The 19,922-nt window shown below is 33.6% G+C and overlaps 1 protein-coding gene and 1 pseudogene across 5 annotated transcripts in view; one reads left to right on the top strand and one right to left on the bottom strand.

Annotated features, from left to right (window-relative positions):
• Positions 1–19,922, bottom strand: part of STXBP5 (syntaxin binding protein 5) — a 155,530-nt gene that overhangs the window by 12,604 nt on the left and 123,004 nt on the right. For all 5 annotated transcript variants that reach the window (XM_036222443.1, XM_036222456.1, XM_036222461.1 and 2 more), the window contains 4 exons: positions 14,525–14,575; positions 9,019–9,258; positions 6,326–6,695; positions 5,858–6,023 (listed from right to left, as the gene is read on the bottom strand). In XM_036222443.1, the coding sequence (XP_036078336.1) occupies positions 5,858–6,023; positions 6,326–6,695; positions 9,019–9,258; positions 14,525–14,575 (827 nt within the window). The remainder of the gene's footprint in view (positions 1–5,857; positions 6,024–6,325; positions 6,696–9,018; positions 9,259–14,524; positions 14,576–19,922) is intronic.
• Positions 4,192–4,311, top strand: LOC118605324 (annotated as a pseudogene).

Below are 19,922 nucleotides of genomic sequence, written 5' to 3'. Positions count from 1 at the left end.
GGTATGTTTCATCTCTTTATGATTATGGTACATTTTATTTAAGGTTCACTAACAAATCAAAAGAAACTATCAATCTGAAAAGATAATGTGTAAATTTTCTTTGCATTTTCATTCAAGATATGGTTAGAATAATGCTGTAGAAAGAAATTTAGTATTTCATTTTATTATTATTATTTTTTTAGGTGAGGCAACAGATTACAAGGACCTTGTCAGCTTACAATCCCTTATTTATTTATTTACTTTTTAGTTTTTATGCCTTCAGCACCTGGTTTTCCCATGTTTTTACTGGGTTGTCCATCTTTCTGTTGAGTTTAAGAGTATTTTACATACTCTGGACACAAGTCCTTTATCAGATATATGCTTTGCCAAGATTTTCTTCCAGTCTGTCACTTATCTTTTAAGTGTCTTTTGAAGAGCAAAAGTTTTAAATTTTGTTGAAGTTATCAATTTGTTCTCTTATGCATGGTGAATTTGGTGCTGTAGCTAAGAAGTCTTTGCCTGACCCAAGTTAACAAAGATCACCTAAGTCTCTTAGTTTTATAGCATTAGGATTAACATGTAGATCTGTGATCCACTCTGAGTCAATTTTTGCAAATACTGTGAGGCATGAATCAAAGCCAATTTTTTTTTTTTTGCATTTTACTGTACAAAATTCTAGCATGATTTCTTAAAAAGGCAATCCTCTCTTCATTGCATGTCTTTGTGTCTTTGTCAAAAATCGGTTGTCCATTTGTGTGTGGGTTTATTTATAGACTCTCTGTTTCACTGATCTAATTTGATGCCAATATGCTGCTTTTTTGATCACTGTAGCTTTACAATAATTCTTACAATCAGGGAATGTCAGTCCTTCAACTTTATTGTTTTTCAGAGTTTTTCCGACTATTATTTTAGGACCCATATATTTCCATATGAATTTCAGAATAAATTTGTCAGTTCCTACACAGAAAATATCACTGGTATTTTGTTTGGGATTGCCTTGAATTTATAGATTAATTTTGGGAGAACTGATATCTTAACAATATTGAGTTTTCTGACCCACTAACAAGGTACATACTTCTATTTATTCAGGTTATTAAAAATTTCCTTCAATATTCTGTGGCTTTCAGCATCCAAATCTTTCGTATTTTTGTCAGATTTATCCCAAAATATTTCATATTTTTTGTTGCTACTGTAAACAGTGTCTTTTAAATTTCAATTTCCAAATGTCCATTGCTCGTATAGAAATAATTTCCACCCCCCCCACACACACACATATCAATCTCCTACCCTGTATCCTTATCAAATTTACTTACTTCTAGTAGCTTTTTGGGTAGATTTCATTACATTTCCTGTGTAGATGATCATGTCATCTGTGAATAACAGGTTTATTTTTTTTTCCAATCAAGATGTCTTTTCTTTTTCTTGCCTGACTACAGTGGCTAAAACCTTAAATATAACATTGAATAGAAGTGTTGAGAGTAAATCTCTCTTTCTAGCTCTTGATTTTAAGAAAAAAGAATTTGGCATGTCATCATTAAGATTTATGTTAGGTATAGCTTTTTCCTAGATGTCCTTTAAGTTTCCTTTTACCCCTTACGTGCTGAGATATTTTTAAAAATCAGGAATAGATGTTGGATTTTATCAACTGTTACTAGTTTATTAATATGGTGATTTATATTGATTGATTAACTAATGTTAAGTCAGTCCTGCATTCCTGGGATAAATCCTACTTGGTCATGATGGTTATCATGACTAGAAATATCCTTTGCTAAATTTGCTAAAATTTCGTTTAGAATTTTTACATCTATATTTGTGAAGTATATTGGTGTACATGTAATTTTCTTTTAACGTCTCTGTCTGGTTTTGGTATCCTGTTAATGGTAGTTTTATAGAATAAGTTGGGAAGCATTTCCCACTCAATTTTTGGAAGAGTTTTGTGTAGAACTGTTATTATTTCTTCCTGAAACATTAATAGAAATCACCAGGGAAGCCATGTGGACCTGGAATATTGTTCATCCAAAGTTTCTAACCTCAGGTTAGATGACTCTAATTGATATTGCACTCTGTTGGTTACTTGTTTATTTTTCTTGAGTGAGTCTGGTAATGTGTGTCTCAGAAGGAATCTGTCTACTTGCATTTAATATCCAGTTTTTTAATTTATTGGCATAATATCTCCTTTTCCATTTTAATATTTGTAGAACCCATAGTAATGTCACTTCTCTCATTCTTGATGTTGGTAATCTGTAGCTTCTCTTCATAATCAGTAGGGTTTGAGATCAATTTATTTGTTTTAGAGATAAAGCTTTTGGTTTCATTGATGTTTTTCTATTGTTTCTCGGTTTTCAATTTCACTGATTCCACTTCAATATTCTTTTTTCTGCTTACTTTGGGTTTAATTTGCCCTTCTTTTTCAGTTTCTTAAGGTAGAAACTGAGGTCATTGATTTGATGAAAACTTCTAATATGTATTTTAGTGCCACAAATTTGCCAAGTTCAAACACTCAGTTATTTTCTCTATTGCTATACTTTCAAGTCACCTAATCTTTTCTTCTACACTGTATAATCTGTTTTTAACACCATACAGTGTATTCTTCATCTCAAACATTGTTTTTCATCTCTAGATATTCGATTTTGTTTTTTTCTATCTTCTACATCTTCACTTAACCTTTTGAACATACAGAATAAAATTTAACTGTTTTAAATGTCCTTCTGTGCTAATTCCAATGTCTGTATCAGTTCTGGTTCAGTTTCTATTGATTGATTATTCTCAGTATTGGTCATATTTCCCTGTCTCTTTGCATACCTGGTAATCTGACTGTGATTTTTTTAACCTGGTTAAAAGAGCATTTTTGATTTCCTCTAAATCATCTTGGGCTTTATTCTGGGATACTAGAAAACATTTTGCTCCACCTGGGCCTTCTTTCATGATCTGTTGGGCATGCCTGGAGCACTGCTCAGTGTAATGTTATCCCCCACAAAAGAGCCAAGACCTCCTGAGTACTTTACTCAATTCCCCATCGAAGAAGGTTGACTAATGACCATCTAAATATTCAGGTCCTAATCCCTAGAACCTAGAAACATTAACTTGCAAGAAAAAAAAGGGTCTGTGCAGATGTAATGAAGTATTCTGCCATGGGGAAATTATCCAGAATTATTTTGGCTGGATGAGTCCTAAATCCACTTACTAGTGCCCTTTTAAAAGAGAAAGGCAGAAAGAGATTTGACACACGGAAGAGGAGGCAACGTGACCAGGGAGGCAGAGGTTGAAGTGATGCAGCCGCCAAGTCAAGGAATACCAGCGGCTATAAAATGGAAGAGGCAAGAAACAGATTCTCCCCTGGAGTCTCTGGAGGGAGCGTGGCCCTGCCAACACCTTGATTTCGGCTCAGTGAAAATGATTTCACACTTCTCACTTCCGGGAGTTTGAAAAAATAAATTTATGTTGTTTTTGGCCACCAAATTTATGGTGATCTGTTACATCAGTCTTACTTAGTAAACTAGTACACTCATGAATTATTAGTATTTTTCCGTCTGGCTACTGGGAACAGGCACTAGTTCTGGCCCTGATGCTAGGGTACTATTCCCGCCAATCCGCTACTCCTTTCAGATGGTTCTTTCTCTGGCCAAAGAGCTTATCTACATGCATGTGCTAAATAGTACTTTACTGAATACTCTTGGGGGACCCTCCGCAGTTCTCCAAAGTTCTCTCTCTGTTATTCTGTTCTAAGAACTCTAACTTGCCTGGTCTCCCCAGACTACTGGTTCTGTCTCCTCACCTTGGAAAGTGGGTCATACTTTGCCTCATTATCTTCTCCCTATGCCATGCGCTGGAAATTCTATCAAGGCATAAAAACTCTATCACCTCCGTTGTTTCTTGTCTCTCAGAGATTACTCTACTTCACTGGAGGATGTCCAGGATCTTGAAAACTACAGTTTCATGTTTTTGTCTGGTTTGGGTTGTTTCAGGCAGGAGAATTAATCTGGTCCTTATTACCTCATCTTGGCTGGAAATTCCATTAATGTTTGTAGGCATCTAAGAATATGCCAACTTTTTTTTTTTTGTTAAAGTTAAATGAATGCATAATATAACAGGACACTCTGGTAACCAAGAAATAGTGTTTATAGTGTTTATGGTGTTCTTTATTCAACATATTTTCACCAAGGCATTATTTTTAGGCACTGAAAATACAGAGGTAAAAAAAATGTCAATATTGTCTATGGCCATGCCACCCTGAACAAGCCTGATTTCAGTCTGATCTTGGAAGCTAAGCAGAGTCAGGCCTGGTTAGTACTTGGATAGGAAACTGCCTGGGAAGATCAGGTACTATAGGCATGAAAAATTAAAAATAAATAAAAATAAATAAAATAAATAAAATGTCAATATTGCCCAAAGAAAACATTCTATCTCGAAATCCTTGAAGAGAGTCCATTTTTCATTTATCTGCATATCATGAAGGTACTTAGCAAACAGTCATTAAAATAAATTGAATGTACTATTAAATGACCATTTCATTTAAATATAAATTGGTAAAGTTTACTGCAGCTGCTATTGATTTTTACTAAAACAGTAAGAGAAAACACTGATCAAATAATAAGCTAAATTGATCCCAGAAAAGTGATGACATTTAGAATTTTGAAAAGCTGAATAAAGACTACATTTCAGATGGGTATGAATTAAGAATATATTCAATTTTCTATATGTATTTCTTAATTAACATTTTACTAGTGAAAAGAAACACTAAAGGAAAATTTTATCTTTCCCATAAAAAGCAAAATATTAATTCATAAACTTAGAAATCTTTGAAAAAACACTTCCACCCAAATGTAAATGGGAACTTCAATTTAAAATATCAGATACATTAATTCTGTTTCAACGTCAAGGTTTATAATATCATTAGATGTACGTTTCAGTACAGTCTAGTAACATCTGACATTGAGCATGTACTCTGCATCAAGCACTATGCTAAGCACTTCATGTGCATTGTCTCCCTTAATCTACACGAAACTCTATGACATAGGTATTATTTTCATCCTCATTTTAAAATGATGAAGCTCAGAGCCAGTAAGCAACTTGTCTAAGGTCCCATAATCCTTATGTAATTAGCAAGGCTGGGACTTAGACTCAGTCTTCTTGACTCTAAAGCTTGTGTTTTAAGAATAAGTACAAATTCTAATTTGCAAACAATTAAAAATAGGGCTAATTAAGTGCAAAAACTTTCACAATACAGTTTCCTTAAGTAACGGTTTCCTCTATCAATTATTTTGGCTCAATATTTTAAGAGCAATTTTATTTTAAATGGTGAAGCTAAAAGGATTACTTCTTACATAAAAGCGAGCACATAAAGCACTCAAATATTTGTAAAAGACATAGTTTTATATCTAAAGAATTTGTTTGTAGTCTCTCACGAACAGATCAATAAAAATATTCAGAGCAAAGTTATCAAACCTTATTTTTTCTTATATGCATATAGATTATTGCAACCACAGAGAAGGGATGATACAAATTGCCCTAACATAGATAATTATTTTCACGTTAACATATTCCTTTAAAAAGTATATTTTGAGTGAATGTGTATAATAGATATTGATTCTACGTGGAGAGTGGGTATAAAACGTACATCGCATTTCCTATATCTTTGCCATAGCTGGAGAGCAAAAATATGGTTCGATGAGATGAAGCCCCTCTTATTACAAGAATTTGATGAAGAGACTTTATCACGAGTCTGAAAGCATGTGCCGTGAAAGTCTCAATAAAGGCTTTCGATTTTCTCATGCAGGCTCATTTGTAAACTACTGTGAGTATAAGGGACAAGCATTAAATAGGACCTTAGAGAATATTTCACCTCTGAAGAAACTATAGAAATATTTTTGTTATTTACCTGAAGATTTTCACAGGTCTCTTGACTGTAAGTGAGTCTCTGGATTTCTGTAGGTGAAACAAGGTACAGTGCTTGTCCATTGTTGGTGAAGCAGAACGTTCTGGCTATCCGCATATTGGTAAGGGGCAAATAATACACATCCAAGAGAGGCCTTAAACTCGGCAAACTTGAGAAAAAAAATTAAAACTTGTTAATAAAAGTAAGTTTTAGTCTTGAACAATCTATTATAGAAGGTAAAATGACAGAGATCTTATAAACTTTATGATCTAGTGCACCTGAGTGGGAGATAAAACTCATTGGCATTCCTCATACACTTGTTCACCATTAACTGAATGAAATCAAATTCCTAGTTTATAAGGCTGTAAACAAATAGAAGCCTTTCTTTCAAACTGAATATAATTCTGTAATGTTATGTTTTGAAGGAGGAAATGCTATATCTGTGCTTAAAAAAAAATATCTAACACTTACCTAAAAGTCATAATATGTCCGTTGGCACAGAAACAGGCAAGGCAGATGCTGTTACTCAACGCTACAATATCTCCACGAAGCACAAATGAGGTCTCTGTAATGTTCTGCTTATAAGCGCAGTTCTGAGTTGGCAGTGAGATTACTTTTGCTTGCTTTTCAGAACATATCACTGCATACTGGTTTTCACTAATTTCCTGAGAAGACGAAGGGGACACGGAGACCGGCCGTCTTTTTTTCGATTTCTCCTTTTCATCTTTTTCTTCAGGAACATTGTGTTCCCTCCAGGCTTCGTATGCAGGTGGCAAAAGGCAGCCTGTGGTGTCCAGGAATGCCATTCTCAAGATCGCCCCTTTTAACCTCAATATGGTACCTAAAACATGTAAGTTTAGTAGATAAGATATTTTAATCCGCCCAGTAAATATGTTTATTCCAATTCTGACACATAACAGACACTCAGAAATGTGTAAAATGTATACCATCTGAAATTGTACACTGGCTTACTGACAGGATTCAAACTTCAGATGATATTTGAATCCAGAAAAACATGCAATATTACATGCCCCAAATAGATAAATGCCACCAAATAGATAAATCCTGGGATTTCGAGGACTATGTCTTCTCTCATACCTGGCAAGTGTACTACCAACACATATGAGAGCAAGGAGATAGCGGCTAGAGCTGCGCTGTCCAAAATGGCAGCCGCCTGCCACGTGTGGCTATGGAGCAGTTGAAATGTGGCTTGTCCAAACAGTGGCATGCTACGAGAGGATATGCGCTGATTTAAAGATTTAGTAAAACAAACAAACAAATAAAAAAACATTAAAAATAAAATATCTCAATAATTAAAAAATACTGATTACATCCTGAAATAAAAGTTTTTTTGGATGTATCGGACTACATGAAATGTTATTAAAATTAATTTTACCTGTTTTTTACTCTTTTAATATGCCTGCTAGAACTGAAAATTCTGTATGTGGCCCGCATTGCATTTTGAATGGGACAGTAGTGATCTATGGGGCCAGTGAGAAAGGAATTTTCTACATATTTCTAAACATCAAAAAATCATGATTTCCTTTTAAAGTGTTTACCAATAAATGTCAAATACATTCAGGGTATTACTTCTGTCAACTTACAGTCTTAATTTAGACTTGCTATTTCTTGACTCGCTTTAGTTAATAGGACTGTTTTCCCCACACTGCTGAAAATGTAACTATGCTTTATGCTTTTTTCTAAGTAAGTGAAATGACAGTACTAATATAAAGGAGTCAGAGACTTATGGAAAGGAGGATATAGAACTGATTTAGCTTTCCAGTTCTTATTTTAAAAGACTTCCTATTTTTATTACTTTATACTTATAGTTTATAGTTTTCAAAAATTTTTCCATATATTATTTTTTTATTTCTAATAGGGAGAGTTACCAATGTTTTCTCAAAATTCTTCTTAGAAAACAAAATAAAGTTTCCTTTCTTCTTGGCATTTATATATTTTGTTTATTGCAGGATTGCCAGATAAAATAAAGGATACCCAGTTATATAATGGAGTATACGTATATCCCAAATACTGCATTCTCTTTTCACATACTGCATGGGGCAAAAACAAACTTTTATGAAAAAGCATTTGTTATCTCAAATTCAAATTTAACTGGGCATCCTGCATTTTACTTGCTAAATCTGGTCTTTTAACTATTTTAAACAGTTTGCTAATTTGGGAATCGTTTATAGCACATGTGAACATTTATGACACAGTACATAGATTTTCTAAAAATGTACCAAGATATTTAAATATATGCCTGTTTTATAGTTAGCAGGATTTTGTATATTTTCCAGCAAAGCAGTGTAACTGTTGGGTTCTCCTTTTGAAGGAAAAAAACAAAAAAAATTAGGCACAAAGTAGACCATTTCGGGTTCTTAAGCACAGAAACCCATCTGCTTGAAAAACACCTCTCTTTCCTCACAGTTGTAATACAGATAACATGATATGAATATCACTGTTATATTTTAAAACAGGTACCTTATTAAAAATAAATCTCAAAGATTCCACCATTGAGAAGGAACTCAAAAATTTCTTACTTTGATATAAAGTTATACAGCTTATTTGATTTTACTGCAAGTTGGAAAATATCTTAAATATTTGTATGCAGTTAATAGTAAATTATCTATATGCAATCTATCATTTTTATTTATTGGAAACATTTATTTTCTTATTACAAAATGATACATGTTTGTAGAAAATTTAGAAACTACATATCAGTAAAAAGAAAATAAAAATAAAAATTACAATCCCACTAGTCAGTGATAATTACTATAACATTTTAATTTCCACCTTTCTAGTTTTTTTCTATATGCATATTTGTTGTTTACTAATAAGAAATGAGTTAATAAGAATATCATCATGTAGTCTTTTCTAACGACTAGCATGTCGTGTATATTCAAATATTTATTGAGCTGAATGAATAAATTAAACTTCCTTTAATGTAAAGAGAGTTCAGAAATGAACATTAATACATAATTATACTTTAATCCTAAATTCCAAATATTATTAAAGTCTATTATACAAACGAGAAATACACAAATGAGCAAAAGTCACATTTTTTTTTTTCTATCTAGATCACCATAAACATAACATGAAAAGCAAAGGCTTCTATTAAATTTTGGTAAACCTTCACTATAAGTGTGACCCCAGAGTGTACATACCACTTGGAGACACAATTACTGGCTGAAGAAGTCTTTGCTCTCCTCCTGGGGGAAGGTTCAGTGCAATGACAAGCACTGTTCCCAACGTAGTACCAACCCACAAACATGGGGACGGAGCTGAATCTGCCTTTCGAGTAAAAGTTTCACAGAAATGAAGAGCAGAGATGGCTTCTCGCGATTCTTTATCAATGCTGGTTACGCTTGAACTCCGGGATCGGCTGAAGGAATTATCTTTTACATCTGAAATGATTTAAAATGTGAGACTGCTCAAATTATACAATATCACTTCTTTTGTTTGGTATAAATTTTGCCAAATAGTTAATCTGCAAAAAGACAAAACTTATAGCGTATTTAATCTTTTAAATGAAAACTATTTACTTTTATGCTAATGGTTTTTCCTTTGCTAAATATAAAATGCAAATAGACAAATCCGTACTTCTCAGAACGGAGTTGGGTGCAGCCCAGTAAATTTCCGAATGTGTGATCTTTATGGTTTTTAGTGTGGTCTCTGTTGGTATCCAGGCTCCTTGTCTAATCTTAGCCCTGTGCGATCTTCTTTTCTCATGGCGCTGTTTCTCTCTTTGGTAATACAATTTCATGATTAGGCAGAACTAGAAAAGTACAGGTATTTGTATTTTTCCACATTTAAAAAATTCATTTAGAAGTACTCTGATTCTACCTTCAAATTTATTGTATGATGGATTTTTTCCTCCCATATCTGTCCACTTGAAAGCCTTTAATCCATAAAAATTTAGCTTTCATTTTTCTTGAATGTCATTTTAACTGTAATTCACATTCATCGAAGGCATTTTTCATCACAATATATAATTGGTATCTGGCTCACGCTTAACTTGATACCAAGTATATTCCCTTTACCCAGCTCTGTCTATAATGACAAATACTTATAAAATACACTAAGAAATCCTTTCTTGTCTTTAGCTACCCCCTTCTTTGTGGCCACTTTCAAATCTGTCTCAAGCCCTGGCTGGCCTCTTTCCTGGAACTGCATTTCCAAATGCTTATGGGAATTTTTTCCTGTTACATCTCGCAACGCAAAATCAAAACGCATATTTCCCCAAAGCTCTAAATTCTTCTAATGGTACTATTTATATTAATGACAGTCTCCTAAAGGAGTAGCAGTTTTGGTTCTTCCCTTCCACTTTAGCTAGACATCTGACGGGATGCCAAGTCCCATGTTATTTTATTCCAATGTTCTGTTTTTTCCCATTACCAGTTAACTCCCTGTTGCTTCGGTTCAGGCCTTCATTACCATTTCTCTAGATTACTACACAATTCCCAAGTGATCTCCCCAGCTTCACTCTGTTGCTGTTCTAACACAACTCAAATAATATAAGGTACAGTTATAATTCTATCATTTCTATTTTAAAAATCCTCAGTGGTTTCTCTTCATTTGATCATGCTTATAACCTTATTCAGGTTTTTAAGACACTCCACAAAATATCTCTGATCTGCACTCCTGGTCCAAACTTGCCCTGCTTCAGCTCACTGTGGAAAACAAACTAAGCATTCGGTGTTCTCCAAACATACCCTGCACTGACCTACTTTTAGGTTTTTGCTTGTGTTTTTCTTCTGGGTGGTGCTCTTGCCTCTCCCTTTACCTATCAAGATTGTGCTTATTCTCCATCTCAGGTACTATCATCCTCATGAAATTTATCCCAATTCCTAAAACCTTATATAGTGTATCTCTCTTTTAAATCTTGATCTTTTTCTCTCTGCTGTGGCACTAATAATACACTTGTTCTGTAGTTATTTCTGACGTGTCTTAGGCCTCACTCTAAAGAGACTATAAGTTTCTTGAGCACAAAGCCAGTGATGTTTTGAAGCCCACTGAATTGAGCATAGTGCCTTGCATATAAAAGTATTCAATAAATACTTGTTGAAGACCGATCTACAATTGAAAGCATCTAAACCAATGGGTTTATGCTGTACCACTAGGGTATAATAAAATTTACAGTAGCTTCTATTGTTCACATCTAATAAATTATTGCTCATGTTACATGCTTTCTTACAATGCTATTGTGAAAGAAACGCCTTCATAATGTAAAAAAAAAAAAAGTTTTCTAAATTGTAGTTTATTAAGTAAAAAAGGTATAATTGGATCCTACTTATATGCCCTCAAAAGCTTTCTTAATCAAATTTAGATTCAGAGATTGAAAAATGCTTCCCCAAATAATAACTATATGCAATATAATTTGATTATAGCTAGCTTCTGAAAACAATACTAGTTATGACAACAGTGTGGGTCATTTCTGACTAGTTTCTAAAAACTATGGGATTTTTTGTTTGTTTTTGTCTGAGATTATAATTCCTGTTATATATTAAGACATGGTAGAGAAGAACTACTTACAATAAATGAAACAGCTTTCCATATGCGATAGCTCATTACTGAATGAATCTGTCATATCTTTCTGACTCAAATGTTAACTATTTATAAAGTTTCCAAAGTTGTTTTAGTAAAATAACAAATTTTAAATTTATTTTCCAGTGATAAAAATGTTTCATTTGTTACTTTAATAAAACATACACATACAAAATGAATGAATATATATTTTCAGTTGTGACCTAGGGATAAAAATGAAAATCAATGATGTGTGAAAATTTGATAACGAATTTCCATGTAAAATAACCTGTGTAAAAACTCTTACTGATATCTATTAAAATTACATAGGCGATTCACAATAATATATACTGAAAATGTTAATTTGCAGGTCCAATAAACTTTTAATTTAATGAACTAATTTAACTATACAAAATTCATAAACTACAACTGCATTTTTATTATATGACTTCTCTAAAAAATCAGATTAACAAAGAAACGCCTAAGGCTAATCAACATGGGAAAATAAAGTGAATCAGAATCAAGTCTGAACTTACAGAGTTAGACTGCTTATTTTATCTGCTGAGAACTATTTGAAAACAAGTGAGAATTTCTAGCAGTTCATGAATTACAACTTTCACAGACTGCTATTAAGTTAGATGCCGTGAGTCTTTGTGGCTTAAATTTTAGAAACCAGGAAAGCTAAATACACGGAATCCAAATTTTAATTTTAATTCTAGTACAAGAGCAGAAATAAAAATCGCTACCACTAAGTGAAGCCTACTACATGGTACGCACTATCATCACGTCTTCCATTTATCATTTTATTGAATCCATAAAGCTTTGAAAAGTATTATCACGATTTAACAAGTAATAACAGGGGTTCAGGTTAAAAGACTTGCCCAGGATGACAAAGACAGTTAATAGAAGAGTTAGAATTTTGTACTCATGTCCAAGTCCAAAACTTTCTGCTAGATGACTCCAGGTAGTCATGGGGTTAGTCATACCACCAATATTATACAAGTGGAGGATTCTGATAATTGAGTATTGAAGTTCAGTTTTTAGACACACACACACACACACACAACCACGCACACCCCCCACCAAGCCTAAACTGAACTCAGATCTAAACTCAGACAAAATTTGTCATTAACACCTCTATCAGCTCTAGCTAATACAATCCAGTCATAAAATCATTGCTCTCATGTGACTCTCTCTGGATGCCTAGAACATTCTATTTGTACTTAGCATCATCTCCTTCCTACAGAGTCTAATGCACAAAAATTTTATATTCCCAAATTAAAACAATGTTAAGAGGTGAATTTGGTCAGGGAAAAAATTAGGACAACAACAAAAAAATTTACATCAAGGTATATAACAGTTTGACGTGTTGCCTCCTGAAGCTGACACCAGAAGTCTAATACTCAAGGTTCCTGAGTTGCGGGCCATGGAATCTGGGATGTAAAAGTGTAGTGTTACACGATTTCCCCACAAGCAGAAGTGAATTCTCACAGAAGTTTCCAGAGCTGCAGGACAACCCCAACAGCCTCAGCTGTTCCAGCAACATCTGGCAATTTGAACCTATCGACATAGTTGATTCTCCCCATTGTGCCCTCAGCCAGTGTAAACAATTGCCAGCTACGAATTTTTATAAAAAAATAGTTCAGCAGCACAATCATTTAAAGGGAAATTGGGCAACACAGAGACGATTTCAAGGCACATATCAAAGTTAAAACTGGCTTAGGGCACTGAAATACATGGGCACACATATTAAAACATGAAGATAATCTATAAAAGCATGGAGTACACACATTGATTCAATTACCACATCATTTATAACAGTATTCTTCTAAAAATAATTATTTTTTACTAATTTTAAAAGTGCTTCTATATGTGTTTTCACAGATTTTTAAGATACTGAAAGACATAAAATGATTTTAACTAGTAGTATTTCATGTTATTGAAATTATGGGCTTCTCTGGGAGTCTAATGAAAACTCTGGATCCTCCAGTTGAAAAAAAAAAATGATTAATGTAAGCCCTCAGATACATTTGGGTTCAAATTATGTCTTCCATTTTTATAATAAAAGGAACTATGCCCTTCTCAAAATGTAGGTTATCCTACATTCTAGAACTAACTTTTGTTCCTTTAACACCAGTGACACCACAAGTTTCTACTAAATTCTCTTCCCTATGTTTAGGAATGGAACCTTTTACTGATGACAGCAGATGATAAGCTTACTCATTCAGAATCACATGCTTTCTAACAGTATAACTGATATAAGACTATGATATGAAACTGCTAAAATCAGTATGGTGAAATTGGCCAATACCTGAGTTTGTTTTATGCATAAAAAAGACAGTCAAAGTATCTAGAGAACAAACAGTAAGAAGATGAGGTGGGTGAGTAAATGCAAGAGACAAAATCTAGTTATTTCCAGGACAAAGACGGGTGAAATCATCCTCAAACAGTTATACTTCTTATTCAATTAAAAAGCAATAAAAATTTCTGAAATTACAAAAAAATGAGTTTAAAAAGAAATCATGCTTTATATTTATTACAAGGAACCTAATTTTTATCTTTACTGAAATGTCATTTGTCCCTATTCTGGGATATCAGGGAGCTGTTTTTGAGCTGGATATGAAGCAAAAGGAACATGTGAATATATTTACTCTGCTTTCCTAATGGACTTGTTGCATAGAAAGTGCTACAGAAAAAGAAATATTTCTCAACTTATTATCAACAAAAATAATGATTCTTGATATGTGTTACTGTAATATAGAAAACTAGTAATTCATCTTGAAAATATTAAATTCTTATAAATTTATAAATTGTAGAGTTCAAAGTAAGTTTTCAGATGGTTAAATAGGGCATAGCAACTTTTAATGGAGATCTGAAATTACATAAATCCTAATCTTGTATTAAATTTTCTGTTTAGATATAAAATATAAAAGGGATGAGAAAATATATTATTTTGGTTTGCTTGATTTTATAATTATCTTTCATAATTTACAGATGACATTCTAAAGGCTATAAATACTTAAACATCTTAGTCATTTTAAGTTTGATTTCCAATGAAAATCTAGTCTATAGTAATGTTAAATCTCCTGATTTCCTTGTCTTAGCGTTAAAGGGAGTTTGCTATGGATTTTTATTTATTTTACTTACCTAAGTCAGGCTTTAGGTCAGTAGGCAAGCTTAACTTCCTTGACATCTTTGCTGAAAAATAAAATGCATTTTTAAAGTTCTGAACAATCTAATTCATATTAATTCAACTATTATTTAAGACAGAAGCAAATACTTTTATTATTAAATCTAGATGCTAAGAAATTTAAAATGATTAATAATATTATGGGTGGAAAGTAAATCTTATTTTCAACTTTTTAAAAAGTTTGTACTTACTTGATGTAATATCTTTTTGTAGTTGAAGCTCTTACTTCAACAAGGAAGCCTTTTAAATTCTGTTAATTATTTCTTAGGCTTATAGAAAAGGGTTAGGCTTTTCTAAGAGAAGCAAGGTCATTTCTCAGAAAGTAAGTGTTTCAGGTAAGGGTAATAGAGGCATAAGATTGAGTTTGGGTAGGCAATATAATAAAATCTTTCTAGCTCCTCATCTTCATAGTTACTGGATGCATTATTTTTAAGTTAATCTCTAGATTATGGAGCAAACCTATACCTACAATCGAATGAAAATATTTGATTACATTATAAAATATCTGGCTCAACCATTTCCGGATATAAGTTAACACCTCTATTTTAGAACATTTCACGAAAAATATAAAAATAAAGCCATGCTCAATCTAAAATTACAGTATTTACAAAAATGTAAACTCCAGATTTGATTTCTACTAGAATAAAAAAGCCTATGTATAAACTTATTGGAATTCACTTTCCATCCTCAAAATCAGTTATTGCCTTAATCTAGGAAGCGATTTAAAGTTAGGAGTTCTCTATGTCTATTATGTTAGTGGCAGTGCATGCGGAACAGAATAGTGCTTCCCATGTGAAATTCTGAAGAAGCATTTGTTAATACATGAGTGCGTACACTGGGTTATATTTTGGACTGTTAGGAGATATTTAAAGCACAGACCCTGCTAGTCCATAAGGGCGCCATGTACACAAAGAGAAATCCAGGCATAATATATAACTTCCACATCTAAAAAAATGACAAATCCAGGGTTAGGAAAGAGGCGATAGTAAACTGTGAAGGGATTGTTTATGGGGTATAAAGTTTTCACTCCTAAGCTTCATTAGTCTAATTAGCATCTTTTTAAAAAAACAACAGTGGGTCAAATATATGAATCAGTCTTCTCCCATTTTCACTCAGACTTAATTAATCTCGGTTAAAAGATAAAATGGAATATCAACCTAAAACAGCCAAATGGTTACTTGCGCTCATAAAAATGGTTGCTATTGTATTTGATATCCTATTCCATTAAGAAGATATTATACCCCCAAAACCATCTTCTAAAATGCTTAAACACCTTTGAATTAATCCACAGAGGTTTTCACCAAATATCATAGGTACAAGGTACATAAGACTGATAAATACTATCTGTACAATGTACATGTTATTTGAAGTAGAAAAATCAGTCTGGTAGTCTAAAAATACTCTTTTAGAATCAGAAGATGTGGATGCCTCTCTAGATCCTACTATGATTTCAACAAGTTATACTAAGTTTAGGACCAGTGCTTGTCAAACTTGGACGTGCACATCAATCACCTTGTTAAATCAGATTCTGATTCTGTACTTCTGGACTAAGGCCTGGGATTCTGTACTTCTATAATAAGCTTCCAGAAGATGTTGATGCTGCTGGATTGTGGACCACACTTAGAGCAGTAAGGTCCTTAAAGAACCTTCAGAATACAAACCAAAACTAATTCATCAACTGAGTATGTATATACATTAAGTCTGCAACAAACAAGCTTCAATATCTAGTGTGAAGTATAGTGAAAGTGTAAAGTATAGTGATTAGTACAGTGATTAGGACTGGATTTGGGATCAGACCAAAACCTGAGTTTGAATCTACTTCAACCAAACTACTAGATGTGCAATCTTAGGCCAAACACTTTGCCTCTGTAAATCTTAAATTTCCTCATCTGTAAAATAAGGATAGATAATAAGGTCAATTTCACAGTTGTGAGGATTACATAGGATGATGTAAGCAAAGCACTGAGCATAATACCTGATACATAGTATAGATATGATAAATGTTAGTTGTTGTTATTTAATAAGTAAATAAAATGCTATATAGATGAACAATTCATACACTTATAAAAACCCAAGGTTACTTTATTCTAATTCTATGATAATATTCCAAGTAACTAAGTGTATGAATTTAATCTCCCTTAGGATTTTAACTAGAAATTCTTTCATAAAACTTCTCAGATATTTTAAAAATTTAAGTTAATCTTTCCTATAAAATAATTTGTCTAGCACTACTGAATTTCTTTAACATGTAAAAAAATATATATATATATAAAAAATTAATCAGCTTTCAAATAATTCTTTAGTTGGTCTAATTTCAACATTTAATTAAAAGGTTAAAACCACATGCAAAAATGAGGTAGGCTTTCTAAATACAGTAATTTTATAAATGCAATGGTTTAATTACAGTCTATTATTTCCTCCTGAAACACTTTCCAATTGGAGACCTACAATCCAACCACCAACCCAATCACAGTGTTCAATCCAAAGAGATACTTATTTGAACACAATTTTTAAGCAATCTCCTTGAATACAGAACTTGAAGTGACAAACGTTAAGAGATTAATTAACCTTTGTTATTTTGTGAATTCTATCTATCAAGTAATATTATAAAAAAAAAAAAGAGTGTTTATGAGCTGAGAAACATTTAGAAGTGGGGACAGGGCAGAGGAAAATTTACTCATCAGTTATATGTTTATTGGCTACGTGACAGCAATCTGCCAGAAGGCAGGGATTTCTTGCCCTCAAGGAGCTCAGTCCATTGGAGGAAGTGAGCACTACGCAATGCACCAAGTACTTCTAAGAGAGGTGAGCATGATGTACTAATTAGCGTACAATGGATTTATAACAATCTCAGTCCGAAATACCTAAGACTGTGGGATCTGATGACAAAGCCAGCAAGAAATAGTTTCAACTGTCTACATTTTCACAAAACGATCTGTTCCTGAAACTTCTTTTTGGTTGACGATATTTTTCTTTTGATGTAAACTTTAGGTATAAATCTTAAATGTCTATTTGCCGAGTTCTGACAATCTATACACCCATTAAATCAAACCCAAGATATAGAACTTTATCATCATCCCCAAAAGGTCACACATATTCCTTCCCAATCAATTCCTGCCCTCATCCACAGAACCCACCACTGTTCTGATTTTTTTTGCCCACTACTGATCAATTCTGTCTATTCTAGAACTTCGAATACATGAAATCATGGTATAAATTCTTGTGCACGCCATCTTTCACTGAGGATAATGATTTTAATCTTCTTTCTGAAATATTTTAAAGCTTAAATTCTTTTTTCAATGTACAGAATTAGAATTTTTAGATAAAAAAAGTCTAAACGAATAGATTCAGAGGCAGTATCAGATTAATGTTTTCTTACTGTTCTCCTATATTCATGCATTTCCTTTAAGCTTTTTGAATTATGTGTTCTTTACGGAAAATTTGGAAGATACAGAGAAACAGAAAATAAAGTCCTCATAAATGCCCATAATCAAGAGGCAACATTTCTGCATATTTCCTGCCAGTTACTTTTTAAAACGCATTTTTATTTATACAGTTGAGATGAACCATAATATAAAATCTGGATCTTGTTCTTTTCCACTATTAAAACAAGCATTTTCTTACATTAACTGTTAGGATATTTTAATGGCTGCATATTTATTTATATGAACACTTACTGAGCAATAAGGTATCTTCCAATATGTATGATAATAACAAGTGCACCCAAATGTTTGCCTACACTTTAGATTCCTTCCTTAGGAGTCTCACAGGGGCCAATCATTGCCAATACAACTCCTCCAACCGCCAGGGTCTTCTACAATATATCTTTAAGTATTTTTAAGTTTTAAAGAAAGGCATATAAGCATAATGTTTCACAAATTTCTGTTCAGTTAAAAACAAAGAAAAACATGCATCAGAGAAAATTTAACAACATGTGAAAGTCCCAGCTCACTAGATCCCCTCAAAAGCCAAATTGTTCCATATTTTTATCATATTAAGTATAGGTAAAAAAAAATCTGAGGCTAGATTGATTATTGCCTACCTGTGAAAGCAACTTGCACATTTTTCATGGATATCTCATGGGAAAGGGCAGAGAAAGGGGCAGGGCAGCAGGAGGGGGGGGAAGGGGGTTTAAATCCTTCATATTTGACATTATATCGTTTGCATTTGTCTTCAGGTTCTAGAACCCTTTCTTCTGTAGTTTCCATCAGGTGACACTAAATTCATCCAGCAAATTTTATCATTTCTGATAGTAAACTTTATAGTACTAAAATTTTCATTTTATTCATTACAGAGTTTCTACTTTCTCTGCTGATATTGTCCATCTGTTTACTTGTTATGACCATTTTTCCTTCCAGTACTTGAACATTTATAGCACCTGCTTTAAAATCTTTGGCTGCTAATTTCAACATTTAGTTTATCTTGAGGTCAGTACTGATTTTTAAATTCTTGATTATGGGTCATATCTTCCTACTTTTGATTGTGGATCTTTATTTCACATGCCTAGGAACTTTTGATTAAATGCTGGACACAGTTGAAGGGAGTCTGGTTTACAGCATCAACCTCAAGAGGTGTTTTGCTCTGCCATGCAGTCAAATTGCTGGTGGATCCTCTTGGTTTTACCATGCTTGGTTTTATTCTTTGTTAGGGTGGACCTATTTCAGTTTAAGTTGTTCGAAGGTATGGCCTTAATGCTGAGTGATCCATACTTCTAAGGCGTGCCGGCCTTTTGGGGATCATCAGAATGACTGAGGTGCTCGGCAAGGCCTGTCACAACTCCTAGCACTGCGCCACTGAGTGATCGCTGGGATCACTGGTCAGCTCTCACCCTCTCGTAAAGCAGGTGGCTGCTACTAGGCCGTGTGGATTCTTACTCGGCCCACGCGCTGAGTCTCCATACAGACTTCTAGTTCTGCCCTGAACAGTTCTTTCTCTTTAGTGCCTTGCCTCACAAATTGCAGTCATTAACAGCTAGAACTCCAATCTCTGCCATCTTAGCTTAATGAGACTGCAACTGCACTTGGGTTCTACTCATCCTGCACTGCAATGGGAAAGCGTTCTGCGGCGGCCAGTTGGGGAGACCGTGGGGCTCATCACACGTTGACCTTTTCTCTCAGGGGCGACAGTCCTGGATCGCCTGCTCAATGCCTGGGAGAAGGAGCCTCATGTATTTTGACTATTAGAGTGGGAGGCCACTGCTAGTTGTCTACTACTAAGTTGCAAACCTAAGGTCTCAAGCTGAAATTCAAGCTGTTCATATCTTTCAATTTTTGTGACTCCTTCTGGGGAATACTCTTGTTTTCAGGTCTATTTAGTCAACCTCCTTAAGGGCAGATCCACTTCTGGAGAAGCTCC

This window comes from Rousettus aegyptiacus, unplaced genomic scaffold (genome assembly GCF_014176215.1).
Source record: "Rousettus aegyptiacus isolate mRouAeg1 unplaced genomic scaffold, mRouAeg1.p scaffold_m13_p_1, whole genome shotgun sequence".
NCBI lineage: Eukaryota > Metazoa > Chordata > Mammalia > Chiroptera > Pteropodidae > Rousettus > Rousettus aegyptiacus.
This window is presented reverse-complemented; position numbering and strand designations above follow the sequence as displayed.